The following is a 26,177-nucleotide window of genomic DNA, read 5'->3' as shown; positions in this document are numbered from 1 at the left end:
GACAGAGTGCTTTACCTTCGTCCTTGAAGAGCTGGTGTCTCATGGAAAGCAAGTTTGCCTCCTAGGAGGCTAGTCACAAGACGTAATTCGTTCTTAGGTTTTGCGCTCTTACACTACCTTTCCTTACTGCTCAGGGCCTGTGTTGAGATCACTGGGTGGTTGGGACTTATGCTTCCCTTGCTGTATTCCATCTCTGGTGCTCAGCTTGGTGAAGGTTTCTTTGAGGCTCCCAGGCTTGTCTTGCCTGGGGCCAGCACCACCCCTGATGGGGAAATGCTCTTTTTGGCAGTCCCTGGGAGCCCGTCTTCAGTAAGGCTGAGGGCGCCGCTGCTCTCACGCGCACCCTACGTAGTATGTCCACTGTGTAGTAGGCATGTGTGCTGGCTGTCGCTTTGATGCTGGCTGGTTTTGAGACCACTGCTGCTTTACTCCTTTCAGTATTAATACCAGGTCTGAATAAGGTAGAGCTGCATAAACACACATTTCTGTGTAAATAGGGAGGATCAGGTTTTATAAAGCTGTAGTGTGATGAGGCAAGCCACTGAGCTGGTGATGTAAACTGGAACGTTAGCCGGAGCAGCTAGCGTTTATTCCTTCGCTGAAGGCAGAAGCACAGTAGCTCTAACTTGTTTTTAAGGATCAACCATTTCTGAATGACAGTTAAATCTACCCGCAGTAGAGTCTTGTCCACCTTGATCTTAGCAGAAACAAGAACAGACGTAGGCATTTTGGCCCTTACTCTTTTGTTGTTCTGTCACATTTCTCCTTGTCCAGAAGTGTTTGCTCAAAACCATGCAATGAGAAACCTCCTGTTCTCTTGTAGCGGAGAGAGTTTTTCCCTCTCCCTCTGTCATGGCAATGCCTGAAAGCACAAACACAGCTCAGGGTCTCGTTTCACATCCGTTGCGGAGCTCCGCTTTGTTTGTCTTCAAGATTCCAGTGGTAGTGTATAAATGACCCCCCAACACTTGTTCTTTCGCTTTGAAACTGATTTCTCTCAGCTTGGCAGGTGAAACTCCAAATAGGTACGTCTGGCCCGTTCCCTAGGGAGCTTAGAATGGCACCGACTAAAGTGGGAGAAGAGCTGACAGCTTTAAAGCTTTAGAAGTGGTAATAGGAGAGGCATGAGAAGACTTTTATAAGTCACTTTTTCCCACACCATATTATGAAACCAACTAATTCCCATGCAGTGCATGCTCATGAGGCCAACTGCCACTTCCACTGTTGAATCCATGAATAAGTGCTTGCTCTGCATGGAGATGAGTGCCGTTCCCATATGCTAGGTTTTATTTTGTAGACAGAACAGTTGACACACTTTTTGTCTCAAAGATCAGAGTGCAGGGCATGTTTGTGTAAGGACAAATTACGCAGCGTAGGTGCCTTTGTGTTCCTTAGCTTGGAACACAAGCTGATATTTCTGCGTAGAGGTGGGTGCTTCAGCAGTTTTTTGAATACAGTGCATCACATGCAGAAAAACTAATGTTTATTTGTGTTTCACTTAATGAGTGAAACAGGATATCAACTTACAAGGAGCGAAGATAAATACAGTATTCACGATGCCCTCTGGCATATTCACCCTCACTTTGTTCTCTTTCTCTCCTTCTCCCTGCTCACATATATGCACAGTACATGTGAGCACACACATATGCAGACATTTGATGCATGGCTTTTATTAGTGCATTTGCCATTGATTGATTAGTACTTAGTATTAGTACTTCTTCTATTGATTGATTGCAGATGAAGTGACTATTTGACCTTTAATTATGAGCCTTGCTATTGAAAATGACATTGAGCTATGGCTTCACATAATCCATCTGGAAAGCCCGACATGATGCCATTCCCTGGAGTTCATTCAGTGAGAAGAGAAGAGGCCTCAAGGAAGTGCAAAGCTATCAGTGTGGCTCATCTAAAAAAATACTGCAGTTGTTGCTTGCACTTACACAAAAGTTGCAGCCAAGTACAGAAGATTATTTTATTTTTTACAGAGAGTGAATTGCTAGCTAGAAATTACAACTTAAAAGTAAATGCAGGATTGTAAAAAAATACTTTCACTTAAATTCTTTGTATTTATTATGTAAAATTATTTTATCAGCAAAAGAATTGAGTATCGCTGCCTATTTTGGCTACCACAGGTGCAAATGTTAGTATTATAAGTGTGGTGAATGGCAGATTGGTAAAAATTCAAAACAAACCAACAAAAATAACCCCACCTTATAGTAAAAATCAGGGTATTGTTTATGATGCAGAGTGCATTGTTTGGATTTATCAATGTAGCAGCTCTTTCACCATGGACTTCTTAAAGTAATGCAATCAAAGTTTCTAGGCTACAAAATACTTTCAGGAAAGAATAGAGTTCATTTTGCAAGTAAAAGCCAAAGTGCTAACTTTCTTTTGTATTGTTTTCAATTCATTCAAATTTCTTTTTTAAATACTCAGCTTCTTACTGCATGAGTATGGAACTGATAGTCTGTACTTGAACAATTCTTAAAAGCCTGCTCTAATGCACAAGTAGATTCAGAGACAGCTCAATTGTCTGTGAGCGGATCATCTAGGCTGTGGATTAATCAGCCCGTGCCTTCCCCTGAGTTCCCCAGCTGCACAATGTGACAGAGCACATCGTGCTCACTTATAGCTCCAATCTGCTCGCAGCTATCTATAGTTCACTCATGTTTTCTACAGATATCTCCTTACAAGATAAATAATATATTTGCACAGCCTGAACCACTGCTGTTTAATATTAGCTGGGTTTTTGCTTCATCCGTTTTTTTCCTATACCCAAACTCTGAAATGCTGAACTAATCAAGCACAGGCTCTTCTTATTCTGTTGTGATAATCACCTTTCTCCTTTAGACAGAAAAATGCCAAAATGTTCTAACTGGTGTTAAGGTAAAAGGTAGATCATTTTGATTTTAAAAAGGAGGCATATCTTAGTAATTCTGTAATAGAAAGTAAGATGATAAAATCAGGTGCATTGCCCTAAGTGAGTATTCAGGCTATCCTCTGAGGTATTTTTGAAATGTGCTGTTTTTTCTCTGCTCCTGGCAGAGAATTGTCCTCTAAGGCAATTATTCCTCAAGGTACTAACTGTGACTAGCTGTACATGTGTGAATAATTCCTCTGACTTTTCCATAAAGATCTAGAAAATAATCCTGGTTAATTGCTCTCTGAAAGTTTTCAAGAGTAAGACTTTTGATACTATCTCTTTTACTTTCAAAATTTTCCTCTTAGTGTTGAACAGGAGATGTTACTGCTGGCATTATGTCATACTTCTTGGTGTTATTAGTGCTTGAATTTGCATATTTTCTTACCTGTTACAGACTTTTAGTCTCATTTCTTCCCCAGATGTCCGATAGCATGATGTAAGTGAAAATGATCTGGATACTTCTCTGCCCGGAATTGGTGGACTCTAACCCTTGGGGCAGAAGGGAAGCTGGTGGGAGGAATGTGCTTGAAGGAATGTGTGTCTTGTGGAAGCTGTGTCTGGGCCAATATGTACCCCTTACTACTACCAGAGAGTTACAGACTCTCTCCCATTCCTGCTTCTTAGATCTCAGGGGGCTTAGTGGCTCCTAGAACCTTCAATGAATTTTGATATTGTGATTCTTTGGGCCAAAAAGGAAATTTTTTTCTTATCTCTTCAGTCTTTGCCCAGCATTTGCTTGGAAGGAGCAGTAAGTGATTGGCTGGGCTTTTTCCTCTGCTCTGTGATTCCCCTTCTCTTTGTCCTCTCTCTGCCTCCGGAAAATAAGAACTGAGAGATTCATGTTACCTGAGATGATAGCAGGGAGAGTAAAAAGCACCCGGATCTACTGCACTTCTCTCATGTTAGCATCTTTTTTTTGTAGCCCAGCTTGAGGGCAGGGGGATTGCCTTTCCTAGCTTGGCAGTCTTCTAGAATGAACGTTTGGTTCTTACCAAACCGTATTATCAGTCAGGTTATTACCAGGTAATTGTCATGTCTTCTTTCTCAGTAGACCCCAAGGAATGCCTAGGAAATGCTGCTATTTTCTGTACAGCTGCCATATCAGAACATTAGCAAAACCAAATATAGACTGAAGATTTCTGTAACTGGGAAGAGTATGAATGTTTTGTGCTTGCACAGACAAATCCATCCAAGGTGAGATGCCGGTTTGCATGTATCAGCATTTCTGTAATACTAAGGTCACCACTCACTGGAAGGGACTATCTCCACAAGAATTCAGACAGACATCTTTGAGTAGGCTGTGGTCGCTGCGATAGACTGTGCCAGAGCATCTTTTCTGTTTTCCTTTGCTACTCATATACGTGGCTGGGCAAGCACCCCCTGTTCATCTCCTTCACACTAGAGCGTCCGAGGGGGCATCCTTTCAGGAAGGAAATGTGCTGACAGGGAAATCTAAAAGTAGGAAATGGCATGGTCCGGTGAGTTATAGTGGCTTTTGGACACAGAGTACTCGATTCTCCCTTTGTTTTTTTAATCACAAGATTCACAATATAGCATGTCTAACCTATTGCAGTTTACTCAATTTTGACCAGTCTGTGATTCCAGAAGGGGAAATACTAGAGTAAATTAGGGAATCTCCTTTCTTTTCTGGACCTGAAATGTATGTTTCTTTGATTAGACTTAGAATGTGGCAAGAAATTCAGTACCAGCTCCCAGGGCTTCCTTTTCATCTGTATACTCTGCCAGTAGTAGGTTTTTTATTAATATTTAGAAAGTTTGCCTCCAGCAGTACTAAAATGTGCATCAGAGGACAACAGTTGTTTACTGTGTTTGAACTGAAGAATCTCACCCAGGAGATCTCATTCACTTGAAGTTTACATCTCTCAATCTCGACTTGCAGAAAGAGATCGATGAATAACAATTGTCATTTCAGAGTTGCACCTCTCCAATTATTTATTTGGTTGTGTGTCTTCCCAGATGTACATGTAATTGGATCAGACACTAAAAACCGGATTGCAGGTTTTTAATGACAGCAAGCTCATACCTTTTTATAATAGTAAAAAAAAAATTAACACACATATCCATCTGTAAAATGATAATGACACAAGAGCCCTCCCTCCCCACCAACAACAGTTAAAGTTAATTTATCTGCTTTAAGAAACTACATTATATTCAGCAGACAGCTGACAGGTTACCCTTGGGAAGATCCACGTTTGGACATGACTCAAGATTATTTTTTTTTACCTCAAGCTGGCAGAGGCTACAAGTGTCACCCATACTAAAGCTGGTGAGTATTGAAGATGATGTTCAGTCTCCCTGAGAGAGTTGCATCTACATTTGCTGCTCTCAGTGCACCTTCTGGCAGCCAGTCTGAGCTGCTGGCTCCAGACACTTCTAAAACAGTGGGTGCAAAGATGTGAAAAATCAACAGAAGCAGCAAAATTTAGAAATCTCCTATTACAGGATAGTCTTGGGAATCTGGGAGAGGGATCCTCCTCTAAAGCTGCCATGACCACTGCAAGCACATAACCCTAGTCCCTAGAGTTTTAGAATAGGAAATAGTATCCCTCAGTATTTCTAGGTAGTGAGCTGTTTTCTCAAAATGCCTTCCCAGATGACCGGAGTATTAAAGCTTTTCTGGCCTCGTATCTTATTTCTTGGCCACAGAATTCAGATGAAGAGAGAATTAAAGGAAAAATTATGCTAGTATTCGTAACAAACATTTTCTTCTTTATGTGTTCTTTTAAGTGTTTCCTTATTTTACCATTTATAATGAATTTGTGTATCACGTTTTAGTTTGCATTGAGGTTTCAGGAGAAAAAAAGCTTTAAAAAAGTCTAATTAAAAGATAGTATGAAACAGTTTGGAGCATAATCCTTTCCTGCTTGTGTTTACAAATATAATAAGAACAACTGTAAAACATGTTTATGATGGCTTTTTTAATAATATGTGTAAATAAAATCCACATAATCAAAGCTTTAATGCAAAAAAATCATAGCCTCAGCTATGTGTGGAAAGGTCAGTAATGCTTCAGGAAATAATCAAATTAATCAAATCTCAGCTTCGTGGTTTTAGGACATTTGTCAATCTCTTTGTCCAGAATTCCTTTCATTAGTAGTATTAAACCTTTAAAAAGCATTGGCTACAAGAATTATAGAGAAAGGAAGGAAGTGTTTAAATTCCATTCATTTGAACTTCATAGCTTGGATATTGCTAGTGAATTACAAGGAAGAATGCTGTTATATTATGTGTATGAAGAATGAACTGATATCCAAGCAATAAAAAAATCACTGAAGTGCAAGAATCAGCTTACAATGTTGCTATGCCCACGTTGTGGTGCCAAATTAAGGATAAATCACGTTTAAAATATGACTTACTTTTTTTCGATTCATTCTTGAATTTCCTGTTAACTACTACCATATTGTCAGACAGGTGGAGGTGTTTCGGAGTCTAAGGCACTAGTCTTCAGTTGTTGGTGTTAAATGTTTCATTGTTAGCAGCTGGTGAGATTGCCTATGTTGTTCATTAAACATCACTTCCAATCTGAATGCACCCGTTGAAAACCCAGAAATAGACAAACTGTACTTTCTTTCTCTTCCTCCCAGCTTTTACATTTTTATTTACTTAAAACTTTGATAGTGTCAAGATGTGCTGTTTCCTTGTAACTGTACTTATGTTGCACTTAAATTACTAATTTCTGTGATGAGTATAGTGGGCCAGTTACCTGAAGAACAAGAACGAATTCAAAGCATAGGTTTTCTTCATTTTTTTATTCTTGTTAGAGTTATGGCAATAGAAATATCTTATTTCTCATTCATTTCTCTTCCTCCTTCTCCTTCTTTACTTAGATAGTAGTCCGGTCCAGTCTCTTGCGACATAGTGTGAGTCTCAGCAAAATTCTTGCATCCTCGCATAACTATATGGCCAATATGTGACCACATTGCTCTGATTCAGTGCAGAGCCTTCCCAATAATTCTAGTCCTCCAAAAGAGGTAAGTCATTTAATGTAACGTGAGGGCTTGTTGAATATTCTCGTAAATCATTGTTCCTTTGCAAGGAGAGGGATGAAGGTGAAAATGTTTTTAAAGATTAGGGTCCATACAGACCTCCAGTCTGGACTAGGACAGCCCTCCGTTTCACAGTTTTCCCCTGCAGCTCTTCCAGATTCCCTTAACGTCTCACCAGTCCCTTGTAAAACCTCCCCCTCAGATGTTTGTTTTTACCAGCCTGTTTTTTCACTTTCCATTACACTTATCACTGACCTGAAATATGAAAACATACTGAAAAAATTGTCTCCTCTTCTCTGAAAATATTTTAAGCACAAGTCTTCATACAGCATGTATGTGGGCAAAAAGACAAGGGGAATATAGTCTCAACTGCTACAAACATTGCAGATTCTTCGCAATCAGAGATTGAGTGTCATATCACCTGGAGGCAGTTGTGGTTGTGCTGATGGATGATCTCTTTACACCTACTGGCAAAAGTCAGATTTCCATGGTAACACTAGGCTTTGTCACCGAGGTGTGATTGAACCAGAAGTGCCACAAACCGTTGTACTGTTGTAAACCACTGTCTAGGCACTGCAGATGGAATCTTACCTTGACACTGCTATTTCCTACTGGACAAGAGAGTGGCAAAGGTGGTCTATTATTTCTTTCAGCCTTGAGTCCTCTCCAGAGTACAAAATGACTGTAAGGTCTAGGATCTCTTGGTTAGGGCTAAGAGCAAAAGAAATCTGTGTTACAGCTGGAGTAGGGCTGGAAAAGGACTACCAAATTTTCCTCTGAGTAATTTTTCACCTGAGCAAGAGCTTGACTACCTGTTTTGGGCTCAGCTTCAAGTAGTCCTTTCTCCCTCCAATGTATTGTGAGTTCATATTACACTGGAAGGTGCTTTCTTCAGCTGAAATGGAAATACTCAATAGCAAGCAAATATTTGTATTGTTATGGGTTGTCAGATATCATTCAGCTATTCCCATACCTTAAAGAAACTGGTCCTGTGGGAAGAGTGTTTAACTTGAGTTCAGTGCATGTGCTGGAGAGGGCATGGATATAGGAAAAAGAATCCTCAACCAGTTAATTTGTCAAAAGCGTCTTCTCGTATCGTGATCTCGGTATGTCAAACAGAGTCTGAACAAGGGCAAGAAACATCTTATATCGCTGGCTAGCCTTCACTGAGGGTAAGCATAGTGTGTAAACTTCGGTCTCCATAGCAATGTGATTTGCCTGGGAAGGAACGGGGAAACTCTTAAGAAAGTTTTCAATCAAGAGACTAGCAGCATCTTGCCATTCTAGTAGCTATCTGCATGAACAACCTTTTTCTAATCCTCTAAACTGGATTTTGCCCAGATCTCACCACCCTTCCCTACCATGCAGTCGCTGGGCCACATGCAATGCTATTCTGAAACTTGGCAGTAGAATTTCAGGTGCTCGTTTGGCACTGTCTTTGCAGGGATAAGCGCGGAAACCCCCTGCTCTGACAGCTTAGGAGGGATTTAATGCAATATATGCCCCTCTTTGCAGGCTTTTCTCAGTTGAAGAAAATAAATAGCTATTTGGCCTACTGATGCACCCTTCACATCAACCCCGAGAGGATCCTTCAGACAGAGAGTAGCATGGAGAGTGTCAGAGAAGCTACCGTCATATACTTGATTCATTTTGTATTATGCACTTGAAGATTATGGCAATTGAGACTTCTGAAATGTATAGATGAGTAGAAGGGAGAACTGAAAATCGAGAGGCTAAGGCTTTTCTTCAGAGTATTTCCACTGCCTCTTTGTGAGGGTTGTTCTGATTCTTGAATGCCTGGTGTTTCCATAGCCCTAGTGATGACCTCTTTGTTTTGCCCCAAACCTCTTTTCCTCAGAAGAAATGCTGCAGCGTTTTGTGATTTGGAATGTGCTTCAATAATGTGAGCAATAAAGTTTTAGGATAAATTGTTTGTTATGAAGACATTGAAGGGGAAAAACCTATACAGTAAAGTATGTAAGTAGAGCATCTAGCAATAATTCTGCTTTGGGTGTGAGAGATAATGGCCTACGTTTCGGTGGTAATAAAAATGTTCTATTAAGTTCTCTGAACCCATTGCAATGTGATAGAAAACAGCAAGTGATGAAACAGTGCTTTGAGGGGAGCTTACACATTCAGCGAGCATAAAATAAACATATTAAAATAGAAAAAAAACCCCTTGATTTCCAGTGCTTATTGTTTTATCACTTCCATCATGGGTATAGGATAAAAGAAAACTCTTACTTGCTTGTTAGAAGAAGAAAGCTCCTACTTGAAGTTCTTACTTGGCAGATGTCAGTTGAAAGCTCTGCTATGGAATATGCTGCAATGTCAAACTCTGTTGGGTAATTTTAGACAAATGTGTCATGTGTGACATGGAAATATGGCATGCTGTACATTAGTGATTTCCCAAGTGTTTGGATCAGGTAGTAATGTGCTGAGAAAGTGCTCTTTATCTCTCCACACTGTGTACTTGTATAGCAGTGGGGAAAGGCTTTTGGTAGAAATTACTTCAGTCAGAAAAAGAATCCATTTACAATATGTGCCTTCTAACATCTTTCAGACAATGCATTGTATTAAAGAGGCATTTTTTGATTAATGTTTTATAAACATTTTTCAGCATGACAGCTTAAAGTCCCTGTAAAATTGTAAATGCGTGCATAGTGCTCACTTCCATAAAGTCAAATGCCATCTCATAAAGACTAGTTGGATCCTGTCAGTGACAGTGACACAGAATCAGTACCTTGGAGCATTAAAATTAATTTGCTTCATTTATATTACTGCAGTGATAGCTAGATGAAAAGAGTCCTATATTTAAATTCTCTTAAAAGTACCTTCAAATCTTTTAGGATTTTTTTATTATTATTATTTTACGGTTAACTAACTGTAGTGAAGTGCAGCATAATATTTTCATGGGCCTTTTAGGAAGGTGACTATGAAATGCCAAAGTAGCAAAGGGGAAAGGGGAGGATGTGGGAGGTTATACTGGCTGCAAAGCTGAAAGATAAATAGCTTTCAGTCGTGCAGGCTACTAGAGAAACGGTGGCCTTTGACCAGGGCTGAGAAACCACAGCCTTGGAGCCAAACTGGAATACCCTGGAGCAGGGGAGAACAAACAGGGCTCGCCGATACCAGACCGTAAGAGCAGTCCTCTGCTGCTGTTGAAGGTCGTGGATAAACAGCTTTTCTCTCGCTGGCTCTTCCTCAGGTTTGCAAAGTTCTTAACGTGAAACGGGCTGAGTGAGGACGCAAACAGGGAGGAAAATGAAACGTACTCCGTATCACAGATCTAACTCGCTTCTCTCAGTTGCAGTGGGGCTGTGATTTTAGTGCCCACTGCACTTGGTGGAGCTTAATGGTTTTAGTGGGAGTACCCAAAATTTGCACTGCTGCAAGTGAGCAGAATCAAAGGTCCTGGGAAACAAAACAAAGCAGGCTAGAAAGCATGGAAGTGGAGAAGAGGAGGAAAAAAGAGGAAGGAAGAAAATACAAATAGAAGAAGAGCCTCTGCATACTGGAGCCAAAGAGCAAGGAGGAAGATAGGAACATGGGGGAGCACTGGTAGGAGAAGCACAGCCAAACACAGGACAAGAGGGAAATATAGGGTGAAAAGCTGGGAATGACGATTTTGTTTGTAAAGGATATCTGTGGGATGATCTCAGTGCTCCCTCACTTCTGCTGCAGTGCGCTGTAGTCCTGGTCAAGTGAGGTGCTGTTTTCTCACCCAGCTGGGTACCACTTTGGAAGTGAGTCGGATACAACCCTGACTTGCGCTTGTCACAGCATTTGGTCAGCTCTGGTACAGGAGTTGGACACGCATTCATTGGAAACTTAAGACTAACGTAGTGGTCTGGGATTTAACATATGTGATTTGATCCTGTGCAAAATTTTATTTATCTTAGTGTAGCTATCATACTCCATCAGCACTGGAAGCAATGTGCTCTAAAAGATGAGGAAAAGAGGAGTGGACAGCCCAAAATAAAAAAAAAATATATCCATTTTGCTTAGCCTCTTTATTCCTTGCTATCTATCTGAAAGATTTAGACTCCTCTCATTCACTTTATTAGTTTTGTTACAGCAGCACCTGTTCATGTCACTACTGTTTCTGTTATAGCTTCTCTCAGTGCTAGGTCTCTCATCTTGAAAATACATTAGTGGCAAAGATACAGCATACAGTATCAGCCCAGGCATTATAATGTCACTTTTCTTCCTTTGGCTGAGATTTGATTTTAATTTTGTTTGTTCCACCCCACTCCTAAGTGTTTTTTTTTTTATACATATATATATAAAATAAATATGTTTTTCTTATGTATATGTAAAGAAAATCCAGTTAATTTTTTGTAAGAGAAGGAAAAGTAACTACTAAAATTTTTCCTAATTAGGAGTTTGCATGAGTTTTATGTATTTGGAAAACATTAACGGCCATACTGATGCTTGCAGTTACTGTGTATTGCTATGAAAAAGTTTAGACAACGTTTTTAAAAATAAATAAAACCCATGCTGTTTTGTTTAGCTTGGTGGTAATATTACTGACACAAGCATTTGTGACGGTAGTCTGTGGATCTCTGTTGTGAAACATTTTCTGAGAGAGTTGCATACTGGCAAAGTTGGAATGATAAAAATCAGGAATTTTGCATAAAAAGGCAACAGGGCTTTTTCTTTCCATGAAACAAATGCTTACCTGAAAAAAAAAAAAAAATATTATTTCTTCTTTTCACCAGTTAGTTTTTCCTGGTAAATAACAGGAACTTTAATTGCACATTAATGGCTTACAGGAACCTATTGTTGTGACATGTATTTAAACAAGCTGTGAATTTAGAACCTCTTTCTACCCAGTGATCTAATTATATTGTCACACTAATTATAGTATTTTGTATTTATATTGGACAACTTTAATTTTCCTTTCCTAGTTTACTGAAATAGCTTTCCTCTAGAGAATTTACCTTTTAGGCTGGAATTTCTCGTCTTTTCTTTCAGTTTAGAAAAATGTAGAGTAATTTAAAGCATGTCTCAGTCACTTTGGATCCATTCTGTTCACGGCTCTGCCGTTAGTTTTCTGTGTGATCTTAGGCTAGTCGTTTTAGTGTTCTCTGATTCTCTGTAGGAGTCCTGTTCAGCTTACTAAAGTGTTTTTGGATCTATGGATGAAATTGCACTGCCAAAACACCAGGTACTGTCTTACGAACATAAATACAGCATGTTCATAGCTTGGGACTCTAGTTTATTTTTCGGTGGTTAGAGAACAGAAAAGGACCCATGAGGGTCAACTTGAGATTTGGAAACAGGCAATAAAACCTTTATTGGTTTACAAAAACAGTATGATGGGCATTTAAAATAAATTGCACTCCTTAATATAATGCACGTGCCCATTTAATTTCTATCCAAATAATATCTATTCCCAAGCCCCAGAAATTTGCGTTAATAATAAGCAGCCCTGTTGTGTGATAGGTCTGTGATGTTGTTTTGAAGGTAATTATAATATTGAAATTAAGTACACAAGCCTTTATGTATTTGATTTAATCTTTCCCTGGAAATATCCACGTAAGTAAAGGCTACTAGCATGGGGACGAGATTGTTAGTGGTGTAATGTGATGGAGCTAATCAAAATAATTACAAGAAATGATGCTGTGGAAACATCATGAAGATTTCAGCAAGCCTGGACACGTGCCAGCAATAGTGGGGCACTGGTAGAACGGTAAATATTCAACAAATAAGCTGTTTCCTCACATAGGGAGGAGGCAACTTTTATTAAGGGAAGCCTGAAAGGATGTTGAGAACAGGAATTTATCTAAGATACAGGCAAAAGTTTATGTGAACATGGCAACTTTGACTGATCTGAAACATCTACTAATGGGGAGATGGAGGCCATGTGGCACAAAGCTCAGCTTTTTGTCATTGCTACGAAAGGAGACACGCAGATGAGCTCTGTGAAAACTGCTTGTGGTCTGCTTCACTGCAAGGTTAATGCTGATGGAAGAATCCTAGAACAACACTTAAGATGAAGGAGAAAATACGGTATGTTCTCAGGAGGCTCCTGAGGACTTGCAGGTGCAATCTCCTTAGCAACTATGCAAATGTCTGGCCAAGCAAGACAGAGATGGTTGCAAGTTTTGCCCACACTTACGCTTTGTGGAGCATGGTAGCAAAGCTCAAAGATTTAAGCTGATAATTTTGAACAATGACATGTTCAAAGTAAACAATCGGTTTCATTACTGCAAAGCTAAATCAAATTTAATTTTACATATCACATCATCAAGTGGGAAGATTCTGCATGGAGACGTCTAATAGAATTAGCATCGTTGAGTGCAAATTCAAGCTCTTGGGAAAGTGGCCCATCTCTGGCTCTTAACACTTACTTCTTCCAGCATCTAGCAACTCCTGTACTCTAAGTCTTCATAGGCATGACCACTTCATATTGCTCACTCAGTTCACGAAACCTGTTCTCTCTCATGCTGTATATCTTCTGAAACATAGGGGTAGAGCAAAGAGTTTTGTTCTCCAACGCACGAGCGTTTGCCTGCTCAGTACTTGACTCTGCCTTGAGTGCATGGATGAGTCAAAGCAGGGAAGGCTGTTACTTGGGTACTAACCAACTGGCAGGGAGTACACCAGGAAAACGCAACCATCCTCCAGTGGAGAACGGACGGAAGAAAGGTTACAAGCAGGAGTCAGGCAGGTTGGATGGAGGACAAGCAGGAAAACAGGAAATGGAGCACAGTGAGAGGAGGTAGTAAATAAGCAGTACAGAACTGTGTTCAGCAACCGAACAGTCATGCTATAGCAGAACATGTGTTCTATCAAATCTTCATCAGGAGTTTTACAGCTATTAGCATGATTAGAAAAGATCTTTTATGGCATTCCCCTGCTCCTTCCTTTCTGCCACAAAACTTTCTCTACTGTGTATGTTTTTTGTTCATGTTCTTGCTGCTTGGTTTGGGTAGGGTTTTTTGTATAAAATTTCTGAGTCTTTGTTTTGTTTCTTTTGTTTGGTTTGATTTGGTTGATTTGGTTTTTTTTGTGTTTTTTTTTTTTGTTGGGTGTTTTTTTGGTGAAATGTCAACACAACATAAAATACTTTGCTTTTATCTGGAGCTCAAAGTCTGGGGTGAGAGTGTGTCTCCTGTTTTTCTGCCTGCAGGGATTCCAATGCTGAAGATAGTATTTGCAGGTTATGAGCACCTGTCCTTAATTTCCGTCCCCTTACTCATCTATCATCCTGCGCAGATTCTTCTTGGCAGTCTGTTGGTACCGACAATAAAATCTTGGATGGTTTCTAGGCAAAAGGTAAGAATTGCTGGCTTGGATTTGTAATAGAAAGTGTGCTATGAGGGAAAAAAAATAACTAAACACATCTTAAACTTCTCAGGTTCTTTCTTGGAGATCTCATGGTAGGAATTTTTCTGGTTTTTTACTTTCTTTATGATGATGATTGTCACAGTAGTATCAAAAATGCTGAACTTTATCCCCCTTGGCTCTGAAAAGATTCAAATCCTGAAGTTAGACCTCTACAGTTAGTTCAAATTACGAATTCATTCAGATTATTAATTCAGATTATGCCCAATAAGAATGGCTCCACCTTTAGCTAATAATCACAGCTTCAGAACTCTCTTATGGAGAAGTGGCAAAGATCTGTCCACTAGCACGGGAGCTGGGGAAATCAGACAAAATAAGATCACTTTCTGAACTGAGCTGAAGCAGAATGAAAACTTTTTTTTTCCTCCCCTCTTCCCCTACTTGGATCATTCTTTACAATAGCAAGAAGTCTACAGCAATCTGGTGCATCACAGTTCGTGCCAAAATTACGACATGAGGTAGCTTGTAGGATTATTGGCTATAACCCAGAGGGTTTTGCATCAACATCACTGATTCAAATTACGCTTATTTCAGTACAAAGTGAAGCTATTGACATCTGACAGCCATTCTGTGATCTATATGAAATAATTGCAATGATTTTACTCACCTTCTCAGAACAGTAGTAACCACCTGGCAGAAAGCTAGTCCATGCGACTGATTTTCACGCTGTCTTTAATGTTCGGACATGATAAGGATGAAGAAGCTGTGCCAACTGAAGCAGTCTGACAGCCATTTTAGGTGAAGGTTGAGACCTTCTGTGGGAAGCCCAGTGCCACCAGTACCCTGCATTCTCCACTTGTCAGTGGAGCAGTTTTTTTTGATAACTTCCAATTTTCAGCAAGACCCAACAGGCTGCCATTTTACTAGCTTCCCTCCACTAAAGTCACTTTGCTAACTTGAATGCTAAGATTCCCCAAAGTAGTGTTTTTTATGCATGTCTCCTTTTGGTTACCTGAATTATAAAAAGCAGGAAAATTCTCAGTTTTCAGGAACTGAGTCCAGAAATCTGACCTTGTTAAAATATACTTATCTTAGCATCCGAAAATGGAAATTTGAGAATCATATGTCATTTCTCCATCAGTCTGGAAGTCATAGGTTTTTTTTTTAATCATAAGTTATCAGGAGACAATACAGGTTGTGTAAAGAAAATTCCATGCTATTTCTGCAGAAAGGTAGCCTAAAGTTGACACAACTGGTGACAGAACGATCCCTGCAATGCTGATTTCTCTTCAGCATCCGACTGCTCTCATCAGCCAAGACCAAGAGTGGAGCTGGAGCTCATCCAGAGCTCCCTGATCCTCAGGGGCAATATCGGCCTTCAGGGGCTGCTGTCAGTTGCTGCAAGTTAACACAGCCTTTAAACAGGGCATCAGAAAAGCCAACCAGTACTAGAGAGATTTACAGTTCACCAGCACTAGTTTCTTATTCATTAAGCATCAAATAAACCTCCTGTGCTAATCAGACGGTAGTGCTCCCATAGAAGCACTTTGGGGGATTGTTGTTCTGTTGCAGCAGTTTCTTCAGTTGGTCTTCTGTATTATTCACAAATGTTGTTTTAATTACTCTTTGAAAAAAAATCAATGAGGTTGGGTCTGGTACAGTTATAATAAGTATAATAGGAGTGAATGTTGTGACTGGATAATGGTCTCCCGCTTTGAAAATAAACATGTCATCATCACCCTTGATGTTTATTTTCTATAAACACCTTGGCTTCATTTTGGCATCTCTCTTGCAGGGGGAGACGGTTATCCAGTCACAGTACTCAACTGCAGTGACATTCTTTCTTAATTATGATAGTACATGTGATCTGGTTGTATGAAATTGAATTTAAATATTTAGAAGTTCATCTATGCTAAGGTATTTCTAGTTTGTAAATATGGCAGCAGAATCTGCCAAACTACAAAGTTAAAAAGTTGTTTCCCCAAACAAAATGTGGAATGATGTCTCTCTCCAAAGTCTCTCGCTGAATAATATCCAAAAGGCTCATCTCGAACAGCTAGATTTAAAAATAGTTAAATGCTGGTGTTTCTGAAAGCTGGTGTTTCTGAGGGGAATATAGCTTATTTATTTTTAAAGGTTTGGATTTTTTTAAGGGTTTACATTTGTGCTGGAGCGTTCTTCAAGCAGTGCTTACAAGCTTTAAATGTACAATATTAAAGGTTAATATCTACAATAAGAAGACTCATCAGACATCTCTCAGACTGGAAATGGCTTGTTTAGCCAACCCTCCAGAAATAATAAGTCTCTCACTCGACAGGCAAATGCCAGTCTGTCAGGGCACTTCACCCAAAAGGCTAAGGAAAACAGAGGTTCTAAATTTCAGGAACTGGCGAATTTCACGACTTTACCACTCACTCAGGCTGATTCGTCCCTCCCAAGAAAGCACCGAGCTTTTTTGTTGCAGAGCACGCCAATAGGAGGCATCCCTCTCGGTGACCACATCGGCATACAAGAGCAGCTGAAAACCGAACGCCTTTTAAGCAAGTTACAGAGGCTGCTTCCTGCCAAACTAAAAGGCAGAAGTGATCACCTGTCATTTGAGTTGAACTTCGGTCACGTACTGAATAAATAGTTCAGCTACCATAGTTGGCCAGCCCTGCGGGGAGCACAGAGCTGGACCCTGCCATCAAATGAAGGCATGTGGTTTCTCTCCTCCTCAGTAAGAGCAGACTGGAGCTACAAAGACATGAGGTGTCCCTTGGCATAAGATCACCTCTGGACTGGTAGACTTTGGCTTATTCTTGCCTTTTCTCAGAAAGGAAGGTATAAACGTCAGGTGCCTGACATCCACCACTGCAGCAGTGACTGTACTCTGAGCAGGCTTCGAGCTGTGTGGAAGGAGGCCAGGGAACACAAAGGTGGTAGCAGAAATTGTCTTCACAGCCTTTCCCTAAGCGGGTCAGAAGTTCTTGTATCTGTGCCACAAGTGGCTTGAGTGGGATCTAAATAGTTGCTTTCTCAAAGACATCTGAGACACACCTCAGCTTCCGTCGCTGACACCGTAGCCATACTCGTGGTTCTTCTGTTAAGGCTTCTGTAGTGAGGAGGTTGTGATGGGCTATCAGAGATAAAAACATCATCACAAAACCTAGAGTGGCCTGTCAGCTGCATGCTGACTCCCCACCCAGCCTCCCAGAAGTACACAGAGCATTTTGTCACCCCTTATAAACGAAAATCTTGTCTTGTGCTGTTGCTTGTCTTTTAAAAATATAAAAAAGTGACTGTTTTGTTTACTGTTCACAGGCACTGAAGTTAACCAGGCAGCCCAAAGCACCGGTGAAGGTATAATTGTGGAGATGGCCTGTGTCACAGTGAATGTATATATGTACTATACTGTACACACAGACAATTGAGACAACTGGGTATTTGTGAATGTTGCTTCAGTGCATATTTTATTTTTATATATATATATATATTAAAAAGATACCTGTTAAGTGCCTTACAGATGCATTTTTGGCAAAAGCGTTGTTTCCAGAAGCCACTTTGTTGGTTACTGCAAGAGGTTGTACAGTATTTTGGAGTTCTTTAATTTTTATTTTTCTAACCAAGTGAACGGTCGTGACCAGCAGCTGTTTCTTCCCTTGCCCCTACTTTGAAGCCAGGGTGCACCAGCTGTAAGTCTCTGTTTTAAATGAGCCAAAATGACCAGAAGACTATCCCACTGCTGGCTTACCCTGAGGAAGAGCTTTCTGAAGGTTTTTTTCTCCAAGATTGACTTGAATTTCTGTGTGACTCTATTACACTCCCTAGTCATATGACTGTGACATGCCTTTTTCTTCTGAGTTTGTGTATACTCAGCATGGGGCCATCCATTGGATAGAAGCTGAGAAGCATGAATTATTTGCATTTGTTGACACAGTTGTCTAGACATTCCTTCAAAGTTAATGGTTTCTCAAGAAAATTCTTTCAATTCCATTGTATGATATTGTGCCATTGTATATCTTAAATGCCTCATAAGCTTCTTCAAAGAAATGGTCTGGTGCTTGGGTTATGAGTGAAGTATTTGTGTTTGCAGCTAGGAGATCTTTCATAATTTACCCCTGAAGAACACAAATTTTTGTTTTTCTTTTTTCTTTTCTCTTTTCTTTCCCCCTGTGCAACACACAGAGATCTGCAGTGACAGAATTTAGGATGCTAATATCGAAACAGAGCCTTTATTGTAGTAAGCCAAGCTATGTTTTCTATATTGCTGTATTTGTAATGAATAATAGCTTGTGAGGACAAGAAAGTTGACTTTTTTTTTTTTTTGCCAATTAAAAAGATCCTTATAGTAGCAGAAACGCTATCTTAGCTAATTTGACAATCAGTCACAACTTTTTTAAAAATAAAATGTTACTCTTTTTAGTAAACTTATATAAAAAATAATACAAAATACTATTTCTAAGAGGAGTGTTGAAGAGAAAAGAACACAGGCCTGTATTTAAACATAGAGCCAGCACTGCATCTTGTCTGGGAGATTAAGATTTCAGAGGTGTACTCTAGTCCAGACTCTGAAGTGTACCCATCTGAAAAAAACGTGCTGGCAATTGTGCATTAAAACATTAAAGGAATGAAAGAAATAGGTCAAACTGGGATCAATATAAATGCAGAAGTTTCATGTGTGTCATGGTTAACGTTGCAGTAAGTGGTGCAACTGAGTGCAAACACCTAGGAGCAGATCTTTAGCAGATGCAAAGTATCTCGGCTCTGATACGGCTACAGCCATTGGCACAAGCTAAAGATCTTTTGTACGACAGTAGGCGTGTGAAATTCATATCCTTTTGCCTTACTGGAAAAAATTGTGTTTGGTTTACCTAGTCTGTTATTCCTAGACAGTTATTCCTGTGAACAACAGGAAAGTAATCTGGTACCAATCGTCGATGCTTTCCCTGATGGTCAGTCTCTGTGCAAGGCTGCTCCATTGTCATCTGTATGAGAAAGTGGTGGGAGCCGACACCGTCCCCTGGTTCAGAATTGTCGTCACCAATAAAGCAACCGTGTAATGGAGGTATGTGAGGTGGCAACATGCTGAATTCTTTCGTTGCCTGGAGGGGGATCAAGCTGGGCGCGCTGAGCAGGCGGGAGAGCTGAGGGACACTGCCCACCGCCCGTGTCCCCCAGGGCCGTGCTCTCTTCTCACTATGATGGGAAGAGCAGCGGGCAGTGAGCTCACAGGTTTGCTCGGCGCATCCCTCGTTAGCATAGTCAGATCCGCCAACAGGCCAGCCTGCGAGGTCATTGGAGAGAACAGCATGCGTGTTCTTGGGCCAAATTCAAGGTTTCCTTTTCTTCAGCATGCTAACCGGCTCTGTGTGGGGAAAAAATTCCTTTGTCTGGGCTTAAAAACCCTGCTTGCAGCGGAGAGTCCTGGCTCAGGACAGTTTCTTTTTGTTCTGTTTCAATGAACCTGAACTTCCAGAGTATATAAGGACTTAATCCCAATCCCACTGAAGTCGATAACTCTTTCTGTTGGTTTTGAATGGCAAAGCAACAGACCCAGAAAGGGTGCTTGCTTTTTAGAAATATATAGGAAGAGTTCAAGCATACAGTAATTTACTATGGTTGTGTCAATGCTAAATAGTCAGAACACTGCACGTACCCTTACTGAGCTACCTCTACGTACTGAATCTCTGACTTTCAGTACATCCAACAATTTGCTTAGCTTCCACTGAACACATCCGTTTTTCTATGTTAAGTATTTTCTACCTTTAAGAATATTTCAAACTGTTTTAAGATGGAGTTTTGTTAGAGCCTTTACAAAGTCCTTGTTGACTCCTTGGGGCAGCCTAAATATTGTTTATGAGTGTTGGAGGTGTTGGTCTAAAGGGAATATAAAGCAAAACTGAAATACGTATTTTAAATCTGTACTTAATGAAACTTAATTATACATATCAATTCTGTTACGTTTAAAGACTGTTAAGATGTTTGTTTTATGACTTGTTATTATGTTTATATGTCTTTAATAAACAGAATGGTTTTGAATTTAATTTTGTTAATAGGAAAACAAGATAAAATTACTTATCCTCTAGGTCAATTTTTTAACTCTGTTACCTATGTTTTGTTCTTCTGTGGGTAAGCTTTTAGACTGTTGGCTTGTTCTTTAAAAAAAAAAAAAAATCCGTGAATTGTACAGAAATACTTTATGAACTAAACTTGGGAAAAGAAGGTCCTCAGAATACTGCAAGTTATCATCAACTAAAAATTAATTCATTGAACTCCACTGGTTTTTCAGTAGAGGGTTAGAACTGTCCTGAATCTTTCCAACTTCTTGGCTTTAAATATAAATGAGAGATATCCAGTATTGAACATAATCAGGCAAAACTGATGGCAAATGAGAATTTTGCCCATGTTAAACCACAAGGATTTTCTTGATCATCAACACTTCTTATCTTCTGCGTATCTATAATCCCATCCAATGATAGCAGAGGAAAAAAATGCCTGAACAATAAAAGAGGACTTCAGAGGTCCCAGGAAATTTTAGCACTTTGTGTTGCGTTACTCAAACGTTTTATTTTCCCTTTTTGTGCACTAAATTGAGAAGCTTTTGATGACCCCAGGAGTAGGTCCAGGATAAATCATTTTTTATGTAGCTAAAAACAAAATTGTGGTTGGTTTTCTTTTTCGTATAGATCCTTCAGTTGATGTGAATAGGTTTTATGACAGAAAAGGCAGTCTCAGCAGAAGCTGCGCAGTTGTGCTTGTTCACAGAGCAAAAGGAGAGTAATCCAGCAGCTTGGTTTTATGGAAGTAGTCTCCTACGTTATTCTGGCAGGCAGGGAGAGAGAAGCTCTTAGTTTTATTTGTGTATGGTTTTCTGGGGAAATATCTTGACAGCAGGAGGTTAGAAGGCAAGATGAAATATTGTCTGTCTGCAAGCACATTTATTTATGTGCAAGTGCATACGTGCATAAGAGATGAGCAGTTGTATATGTAGAAATCACTAGAAAGGACCAAGTCCCTGGTATATGTCTTTTTGCAAGACTGCGTATGGAGAAAGAGCTGCTTTTTTGATGTTACTCTGACATGAAAAATGAAATTTCAGACACTGAATTGTGTTTTGTATTTGAATCATAATCTCATACGGAACCTGTACAGCAGACAATCGCAGCATTGTATTTGTAAACTGGAGACTGTTTTGCACTTAAATAGATGTTGATGCATTTGGGAATTACAGAACCGTAAAGGGCTAAATCATAGTTTCTCCATTTTGTTATAATCCAAATGCATTTATATTACTATTATTATAATGTGCCAGAAACACACACAGCCCCTTGCAAACACGTTAAATAGACAAGAGACTAAATTCTGCCCTTGCTTACACTTGCCCATCTCCAGTGAAAGGGCTGTTAAGCTGCAGAGCAGTCTCCCTAGGGAAGCTGTTTGAAAAGCCCTGCCGTTGTTCTAACAAAGCTCGGTGATAATGTAGCACATGACGAGAGTAAATGAAGAGTATTTTATTTTAGATTTGATTGCCTGCTCTTTCCCACATCTAAGAAACCCAATGTCTTTTGTCCCTGTTTCCACGGGTTGCTCCGATCTCCCAGACCGCAACTACAGCATCACATCAGAAGAGTTTCAGAAGAGGGAGGTTGTCTCCTCTTGCCGTTTTCTTGCTTAAACCATGTTATTGCTCTTGATCATTAGACTGTGACTTCTTTGAGAAGGTGTCTTGAATAAAATTCTTCAAAGTTGATCCGTGCAGTTCCTGTAAAATTCTCATTCAACAGAGAACTCTCTGCAGGGTGGCAAGTTATCTGGAGTAGCATGGACAAGGACTGCCCGATGGCTTTAGATATGTGCAGGACTGGAGAACGCAATGCTGGGAAGCGCAGGTGCGAGGCATTGCTACGGCAGGTCTGCTTTATGCCGGCATCTTGAGCTGTAGCAGAGGTCATGAAAGCAGCCTCTAAGTTGTTCTCTCGCCAGAAAGGTGGAGAGGGAGATCCTCAGTGAGAAGTGAAATTAAGTTTGTTAGTGATTAAAAGGACAAGAGAGATGTGTTGGAAGCAATTGGTGCCAATGAGGCCTCTCAGCTGCTCCCCTAAGCAAATTGCAGTCTCGGTGGAATATCAGCTTCTCAGTCCATCAAATTGCAGTAATCAAGTCTGGAGCTGGTGGGAGCATGAGTCACCACTTAATTTTCTCATCAGCGGAGGCCAAGTTTTCAAAATATTTTTAGATGCATTTCTGCAGAGATTTCTGCCAGCCAGTGACCTATGGAGTGACAAGAAAATGAGCAATAGCTGCTGTTGAGTCAGGCTCTGCTCCCTGCCACCTACCCTCCTGACTGCAGTGTGGGGCAGGGAGGTCAAAGGCCTTTGGCATTGTCATGCAGAAGAGAGCCCCACCGAGTTGATCCCAACACCTGGATTTGTTAAGTGATAAAATAACATGTTAATTCTTAGGCTATCTGCTAGGTTCAAATCAACTCTGACTCTGTGTTGCTAGCCCAGACCAGAGAAGGTGTGAGATTAGAAATCAACTGTGATCTCTGCTCGGAGGGACAGCTGATATCCAACAGCTGCCGCACACCGAAGAGAGGCCATGTGTCTCCTAAGGATCCCGTGCTGGTGCGTATCGTCCGCTCTTCACCTGTGCTCCAAGTTGCCACCTGGCACAACCGTTTTTCACCCAGTTAGGGAGAATTAAAAAAGCCTCTTTGGATGGCATCATCTGTGGGTGGCTCCATCTAGTATAATTGTGACAAAATCAAAGGCTTGCAGATGTTAGCATGCTGATGTTAGTTGATCTCTGTGAGAGAAAACGTGCTATTTATGGTCAGTTTTCTTATGAAACAGTTCCAAATTCTAAAGGAAATCAGCTCTCTTGAAAGGGAAGGAAATGGGCTGCCTTGAAGAAAAGACTATTTCATTGATAGGATTAAAAAAAATTACAGAGGTCATGTAAGAACTGGCCTTTTGCCGGAAGAATTGCAGGAAATAAAATTTGAGAGTCCCATGACAATAATTGGGTATGAAATTCTATTGACAAAAGCTTTTGCGATTCTGGTGCCCCCTCCATTTTTTAGCGTTGTGACTGCAGCCCTTCCCCACTCGTGTCCTTTGTCTGCCGCACAGCCCATACCCAAGATGTTACAAAATTCCGTCTTATTTCCTGGTGCCTTCCCTGTGTAGTTTTGCCACTTCCTGTCAACGGTGCTTGATGAAATAAGTGATAAAATGTTTTTTTTCCCCCTTATCTTCAACCTTAATTCCCACCACTACCTTCTTTTTTTTTTTTAACTTCTCGCAGTTAGCTGTCCCTAACTGAACCTGTTGGTCTCATCACCAAGATGCTCTCATCTGCTTGGAGAGCATCTCTTAAGAAGATGCTCTCTTCTTAAGAGACCTCATCCCATCGCAGCATGACAGGATAACCATGACAGAGAAGGCAGGGCAGCTTTCCAAGATGCTGCTCGGGGAATCAGAAGTCAGCTTTTTTGTGCTGACACTGAAGAACTGTACCCATGAAAATCATGGTTCTCACGTTCTTCATTGAGACTTGGCAGCTCCCCTGGATGGAAATGCCTGCATGCACATGGGCCTGCAGCTCACCACTGTGTCCTTTAGAGTCACTGTTGATCCTTTGAGCAATCCTCTATTACTGCAGGATATGTTTTGCCAACTTCTTCAGCAAATTCTCACTTGTCCTGTTTCATTATGTTGCTTTAAATTTTGAGGAATTTCGGGAGAACCTCAATTTTTTTTTTTTATAAAAATGACAAAAATTCTTTTTTTCAGTGAAATATTTTATATCACTGTTGGTCTGAAAAATTAACTATAATTTCCGAGCAGTGGCTCAGGACTAATAAAGATGTAGGTACAGTATTTAGTTCATGCATTTGCTCTGCCCCTTCCCCAAAACATACATTCAGTCTTTCAGGTACCTCACAGTGAGTTGCCTAAAGCCTCCTTTAGAAAACTGTTACAACATCTGCGTAGGTCCAAATCCCTCATAAATAAAATATATCCCAGAGGCGTAATAGCGTACTAAAAATAAGAGTATGACACAATTTCAGCCAGCTAATATGATAACTCTTATTTGATGCAGCTCACAGAGCGTTAATGTGGGAAGGCTGTATCTTTTCAGCTCGGCTGTCTGCGAGCATCTCCTCGTGCAGGTCTCTCTTCAAGACGGAGCCAAATCCCGCAGCAGCGTGGGAGCAGTGCTTCCCTGGGGTGCCGGGGTTTTTGCCACCCTGTGCTCACAAACTCCCTTCCAAATGTAAAAACATGGCTGAGTTGTAGCGTGGGATTTTGTGTGAGTCAGGTGAACGGAATAAAAGCACTGCTGTCTGTGGAGCCTGAATTTTACCATGTTTCTGGTCAGGTAATATGTACTTGTGATGCGTAACACTAACGTGCAACTTCACTGATTATAAAGGGTGTAAGGAGCCCTATATAGCTATACCATCACGTATCAGTGTTCCCAAATAATCCCTTTTAAAGCATCTATCAGGACATTGTTTAGAAAAGAAGAAAACTCAAGTCTTGCTGGTACCAGATTTCTGGAAGATTTTTAAGATATCTTCTTTATATCTTTTTTTTTAAGTAAGGTGCATATTACATGTAGAAAAACTACTCTCCGTGTGTAACAGGTTATATAATAAATCATTACCTTCTATGTTCTATAATTTAGTATTTTATATCTATTTAAGAATGTATTTTGCTTGTCTAGCTCTTTACTTTCAACAGCAAACTCTGCTGATTCATCCTGTTTTAATTTCTAACTTTGATATATACATAAATATGTTCCAGTGTATTGCAAGCAGCAGCTTTCTATGTTTTAAAAACAAATTTAGTGAGAAAATTCAATATTTTTTAAAACTGGTGAAAATAAAACAATTTAGTCTGTTAATATGGCTTAGTGGTAGTCTTTGACTAGCTGCTGCTTGGAAGGTACTTGACATTTTTTTTCAGAAGCCCCAGTTTAGGAGTTTATTGTCTTAGCAACAAAATGTTTGCTCTGAACAATCCCAGAAGCACAATACATTAGCAGAAGGAAAAGAGTATTTATAGCCAATCATTCGGCTGTTATAAATTATGACTGTAAAGAAAGGGAAAAGGGTTCCTTTTTAAAACTTGCTGCCAGATTCTGATTTCAATGATGCTGAGTAAGGTAAGTAATGTCCTTTTGATTAACAGTCAAGCCTTGAGTGGTTTTCGTTTAAAGACGACTTTATTAAGCTTTTTTCTCAAATTCATCTTTTTTGTTCTATGTTGAATGGACTTCCATCTGAAGAAAACTCACAATGACTTTTTAGCCTACATTACATTCTCACTGACAAACAGATGAGAATTATTATTAATTTGCTCCAGAAAGAACTAATAGGCTTTGCCAAATAAATCATGCAGATCACCAAGTCTGCTATTCATCTCTTCTGCATGTTATTGCTTAAAAATCATGATAGGTGTCCTTCAAAAACCAAAAGTCAAATCAGTCCTTTGACTTGAAGTGAAAAATTTGGACAGATGCTTGTCTTGGGTTATTTTATTTTATTTTATTTTATTTTATTTTATTTTATTTTATTTTATTTTATTTTATTTTATTTTATTTTATTTTAATTTTCAGTTCAGAAAATGACAGAGAGCTGGTGACTGTGGATTTTTAGCTTCTAGGAATCCATCAGTTTGTTCCTTCAACTCGTTGTGTCCGCGTCCTCTGCTTTAATGGGGATTTTGCAGCTCGGCCGCACCTGGAGACCGGAGGGAACCGGGGTGTTTTAATACGGGGTTCAGCGATTTCCCTGCCCGGGACCGCGGACTGCCCGAGGTCTGCTGGGCAGCCCGCAGCCCCCAGCCCCCGCCGCGGGCACGGCCCGAGGGGCGCGGGAGGGCGCGGGGCCGCGCGCGGCCCCATCGCCGGGGCAAGGCTGCCCCCTGGCGGCGGCGCGGGGAGGGGGGAGGCGCGGGGAG

At 40.3% G+C, this 26,177-nt stretch overlaps 1 protein-coding gene across 2 annotated transcripts in view; it reads left to right on the top strand.

Moving 5' to 3' along the window:
• SLC10A7 (solute carrier family 10 member 7) overlaps positions 1-17,656 on the top strand; it is a 149,485-nt gene extending 131,829 nt beyond the window's left edge. For both annotated transcript variants that reach the window (XM_086611835.1, XM_086611834.1), the window contains 2 exons: positions 14,069-14,214; positions 17,527-17,656. In XM_086611835.1, coding sequence (XP_086467961.1) covers positions 14,069-14,214; positions 17,527-17,571 — 191 coding nt within the window. In that variant the 3' untranslated portion in view covers positions 17,572-17,656. The remainder of the gene's footprint in view (positions 1-14,068; positions 14,215-17,526) is intronic.
• Positions 17,657-26,177: the final 8,521 nt, after the last annotated feature.

Source organism: Tauraco erythrolophus, chromosome 5 (assembly GCF_009769465.1).
Source record: "Tauraco erythrolophus isolate bTauEry1 chromosome 5, bTauEry1.pri, whole genome shotgun sequence".
NCBI classification, from domain to species: domain Eukaryota; kingdom Metazoa; phylum Chordata; class Aves; order Musophagiformes; family Musophagidae; genus Tauraco; species Tauraco erythrolophus.
The sequence above is the reverse complement of the archived record's forward strand: the minus strand, read 5'-3'. Positions and strand labels throughout refer to the sequence as shown.